The sequence below is a fragment of the Gossypium raimondii genome, chromosome 9, assembly GCF_025698545.1.
Source record: "Gossypium raimondii isolate GPD5lz chromosome 9, ASM2569854v1, whole genome shotgun sequence".
Classification (NCBI taxonomy): Eukaryota; Viridiplantae; Streptophyta; class Magnoliopsida; order Malvales; family Malvaceae; genus Gossypium; species Gossypium raimondii.
Genome location: NC_068573.1, coordinates 44,470,561 through 44,475,613, shown reverse-complemented (window position 1 = coordinate 44,475,613; position 5,053 = coordinate 44,470,561). Strand labels below are relative to the sequence as shown.

Here is a 5,053-nt window from a genome sequence, read left to right as displayed (position 1 = left end):
AACGGATGATCTCTGACTGTAATGCATTTGAGTAATGCCCTTACTACACTTTCTTCATGCTAATGAACTCGCAAGACAGCTAAAGGTGTGCAATCACTTTCAGTAGCGAGGAAATTATTTTAATCAGTGGTAAAAGTTTCTGGTGATTACACACCATTAATCAATGATAAACATTAGAATGACTTCCTTTTATTTCAATTGCAAAATTTAGTCAATATCATATCTTGGCTTTAAATGAATTTGTACCCATTACTTGCAATGTCGTTCTTTTGAAAGCCAATCTTTTGCACTAAATGGGTGAAGTTGTAGTGCCTGGCTCTATGTAAATCAAAGTGCTTTATCGGGTATGTGTCTTGGGAGCACCTAACTTCCAAGTTCCACGAGGGCAATGTGGAGGGCGAAGTTGAAACTCGGACATCGCCTGTCACCCAAGTCTTAGTTGTAATTATTCAGGTGTATGACTATAATTTATTGATTAAATATGGACTTAAACATCTAAGATTCGCCAATGCAAGCACGCATGCATTTTACATATAGTTTTTGCCCTTAATGGTAGGGTTGCATTTTAAAATGTCCAGCAGGTAAACATCTTTTCTAACTGCATATCCTGTTACTTATATCATCATCGCCCCCATTTTTTTTTCCATAAAATACAAGAATATGCCCGTCGCGGAAAACCATACTCTATATTAATGTTCAAAAGTCTGTCAAATATGATTATTTTCTAATACATATATATGAAAAGTTCGAGTTATATAGAACATTAGAACATATTTTCTCATTATATATTTCTTCTTTTATCTGATTACAGGGAGCTGCCACGATGCATCCAGAAGTGAAGGGTAAAAGTGGTCAATATTTCAAGAACAGTAGTATAGACCAAGCAAGTGACATGGAAGGGATGTTAAATTGCCCAAGAAATTATGGGATTTCAGCATTAAGATTGTTGAATGAGCAAAACAGCCGATACCTACCGTCCCTGAATCAAATATATATATATTCATCTCAAGTACTAAGTTGATCTTCCTATCAAACTTTTTAGAAAAAAGAGAGTATTTAATCGAGGAACAATATTATATATATTTGTTGTTTTGTGCTTACATTGTTGATAACGAACTGCTTCGGGTGCAAGCTATTTCGTTAATTCTGGATTCAGAGGTTAAAATTCCTTCTTTTGCTGCAACTTGAGACTAACTCAACCCATTATACACGCCTCAGCAAGGTTAATAACATAGCACAAGTTTCTGAATGCGGCTGGAAAAAGAAATCCGAAAGAATAAGAATGAACTAGCAAATCTCTTAAAAGAAAATGAAAGAATGAACGAACGAACTAGCAAACTGAAATGTATGACCAAATGTTGTTGAAAGGGTGCTGAAGCATTGTAGTTACCTAAAAAGACCAAGAAACTAACCGTAAATATATCATCAAATGAACTGAAGACTGCTACCATGAAGAAAAAAAGTATCCTTACTGTCACAACTCTAAAGAAATAATAGCAATAAAACACAATACCATGTATGTGAATACTGTTCAATTTTTTGTTGTAACATCAGGTAAGGAAGTATTAAAAGAATGCTCTATCAGTAGCCATACTGTTGATGCCTTGGAACTTTTCATTGGATAATCTTTCAGGCCATTGGGAATAAAGGTTCTCTGAACTCTGAAACCTGGTCTTCACTCCACCATCTAAATTAAGAAAACAACCGAATGGCATAGTTTATGCATCCAAGTGAAACTAAGTTCACATGGTTTCAATATCAGCTCACCTATGACTGCAACATAGGAAAGAAAGACCAGTTGTTACCAGGCTTAACTTCCTTTCCGGCAACTTTTTCATTGGCCCACCACTCGGACCTGATGCTAGGATTATCAGAAGCTTCTCCTTTTGCACTGTCAAAATTGAACTCTTTAATTGACCCAAGTGTAACAGAACGATGCTTTTGATAACAATGCTCCTCTTCAGATTCTCCTGAAGCTTTTTCAACTGTTTCATTGGAAGTTTCCCTGCTAAACAACTTACAAGAACTTTCTAGATCTTTTGTCATTCCATCTCTATATATCCTGCCCCCTGCAACCAAGTCCTTCGGACATTCTGACATGGTTCTATTTGATATAAATGACTTGCTGTCAAGATAGCGTGCAACATCTTCACCACTCAACTCAAAAGAGACCCTGTGGTCAACTATAGTTTCATCATTTTTAGGTCCATTCTCTGTATTCGAAAACAACGCTACCTCAGAAATCTGACTCTCCAAAACAAAACCGTCTCGTGAGGAAGGAGGCAAACCATCAGGTGTCCATGATCCTGAATCCAACCCCATACCATCTGGAGTCATACATCCAGAACCCAGTGTTGGACTTTGCCCCAGTCCATCTGGAGTTAATGATCCAGAGCCGAGCCTTGAACCCCATTTGCTAGTAGTAAAATGTTCAAAGCCTAAGATTTTAGGAGCCTCCGCTTTGCGCAACTCAAGGATGGGACGTCTATCAGGAAATGGAGAGGATGTGCCAGAATTAGAGATTACAGACCCAGGTGATATGAGATTACCACCAGGTGACACAGGGCATATTTGATGAGACTGAAATTCGTAATGGGATAACCCAAATTTCTGATTGATCCCACTATTTCTCTGAGCACGCTCCAATGAAGATGTCAGCAATTTAGCAAATGGTACTTCAGGGGATGAAGGTGTGGTCACTTGAACTGATTCGGGAGGGGGTGTAAAAGGAGCAGTAGATGGTTCAGTTGCCAAGGCAGAGAATACAGGTGGCGTGACTAACTGGGTTTCATGTGCATAAGGGCCAATGGCAAAAATAGATGCAGGTCCACGGGGGGAGTAGGCATTAACTGAAAGCGATGCTAGGGATAGCAATCCAGCAGGCGACTGGGTGGCAGAAGAAGGATCTGATTGGAGAAATGATGCAGGAGACGAGGGAGGGGCAATAAAGGGCAATAGAATGCCAGTTGGATTACTTGCATTTTGAGCAGCTACAACTGCAACTCCAGGTACCACTGCTTCGGGGACAAGAACAGCATGACCTATTCGCTTACTGCTTCTGTGAGATCCAAAACACCAGTAAAAACTCCAGCAGCTTCCCCATCTTTTCTTCTGTAGTTAAACAATAGTGTGTGAATCAGTACTACATAGGGGAATTAAGTTTTTCATCCTCAAGAACCTATATAAGGAGCAATAAACTGCTAAAATAAGATGGGAGCAAAGGATCAAATGAAGAGCCAGATGGATATAATCTTCAGTCTCTACGCCTCATCTCCCTCAAGGAACGTATTACAACAATCATGAATTGTAAATTTAAACCACCCAATGTTTAAGTATCAATTCTCATGCTGCTGTGGGGAGACAATTTGGAGAATACCGTGATCCACACTATATCAACAATATCAATTTTCAAGTCTAGAAAGAAATAAACCTATAGGTTAAAAGGGAAAATAAAAAATAAAAAAGAGTATACTTCAGATCCAATAGCATCTACCAGACTCTAAAATAGAAATTTTCCTTTTATTTCCTTGAAAACTTTAAAAAAATAACACCTAACTTTCTAAAAAATCAAGTCTCGCTTTAAAAGCACATATAATCAGATTTCCAATATTAAGGGGGTCTTTTTTCTTAGTATGAAAAACCACAAAGAGAAATGGACCTTGACAGAGCCTAGTCCAGCAAACTGAATTGCCTGCTAAGACAAAAACATAGTAAAATCACTTTTCCCTCAATTTCTCAGCAACCAAAAAGAGAAGAAAGAAATAAAAGCAACAAAGTTCAATAATGAGAATAAGTCACGAAAAAGAATTTCAGACATTTCAACATCAATAGAGCAAGCAAAGAGCAACACCAACAAAATTTGCAAAACTCCACTTTTCTGTTCACTCTCCCCTACAGAAAACTCAATCCAAAGAGACCTCCAGGAACCTCAAAATCCCGAATTTTTCCAGTGATTTTTTAGGTACCAGGAAACAAGCACAAAACAAACAAGGCAGCGTTTAGAAATAGCAAAAACAACTTAAAAAAACTATTAGTGACAAAAGTGAAGGTTAAGATTCATATATTTAAAACAATATACATTCATAAACATGTGACCTGAACGGTTGAAGGCTGGACTCTGGAGTCGGCGGAGACGATGGCTGTGGCAGCGGCGTTGACGGTCTGGACGCTGTCGCTTACGCTTCTCATCTTCGATTTCTAACGTTAACAACGTCAGCTTCATGTAACTCTGAATCTCTCGAAATTCAAATCTCAAAAACGATTTGAAGAAGACGGGAGTGGGAATAAAAGAAATTAAAATTTGGAGATTTTCTTATTATTTTTGTTTAAATCAATTCATATTTTCATATAAGAAAACAGATTCATAGATCAGCTCTCTCTCCCTATTGGCCTTGCTCTTACGGTTCAGTTGCCCTCCAGTCGTTATCTTCCAGTATTCATCCATTTTGCACCGAGTTATCGCCACGTCATCTTAGAGGAAGATTGGGACCCACGAGCTTAGTTTTTCTTTTAATTGTTTTTCTCTGTTTTATGGGCAATGTGTCTATGATTCATCCAATCATTTTTCAATTTAATCTCTTTAAACTTCAATTACTCTCTTTATTTAAAAAAAATTCGGAGGAAATTAACTAAAAATATCAAACATGAAATCATTATAAAATAATCTAATACAACACTTATATTTAAACATTTTACTAAATTCAATCATAATGGCACTTTTATATTGCAAATTACAAATCCAATGACTAAACAAGTGTTCACTAATATTGTAATACAAGTCATTTACATTCATTATAAAACTTAGTTTTATATTTAAGCATTTTATTGAATTGGTGTCACTCTTAGTCGATCACAAATTCAGTTATAAAATTACAAAAATACCCCTACTTTTAAATTATAATTGATATTATTATGATTATGAAAGAATTAAAAGTTCGAACATGTATTTAATAGTATTAAAATATAAATTCATTATCATTTTACCTATATATATATATATATATATATATTATTAAATAAAAAATATAAAAATCAAACATATTAAAATAATACT

General features: G+C 36.2%; 1 protein-coding gene across 8 annotated transcripts; it reads right to left on the bottom strand.

The window, feature by feature from the left end:
• Positions 1–667: 667 nt before the first annotated feature.
• LOC105800123 (uncharacterized) lies at positions 668–4,423 on the bottom strand. Of its 8 annotated transcripts, none has more exons than XR_008188803.1 (5): positions 4,079–4,423; positions 1,806–3,111; positions 1,595–1,687; positions 1,102–1,390; positions 668–979 (listed from the first exon to the last, which is right to left on the bottom strand). XR_008188803.1 is itself a non-coding variant. In XM_052621014.1 (4 exons), the coding sequence occupies exons 1-4, from the start codon at positions 4,220–4,222 to the stop codon at positions 1,224–1,226; spliced, it is 1,710 nt and encodes a 569-aa protein (XP_052476974.1). In that variant the 5' UTR covers positions 4,223–4,423; the 3' UTR covers positions 1,024–1,223. The 8 variants fall into 8 exon arrangements, 3 of the variants coding, with proteins under 3 accessions (XP_052476974.1, XP_052476975.1, XP_012486505.1); XR_008188805.1 differs by having other exon boundaries at positions 1,102–1,254; positions 4,079–4,422; XR_008188804.1 differs by having other exon boundaries at positions 4,096–4,422.
• Between the last annotated feature and the right edge of the window lie 630 nt (positions 4,424–5,053).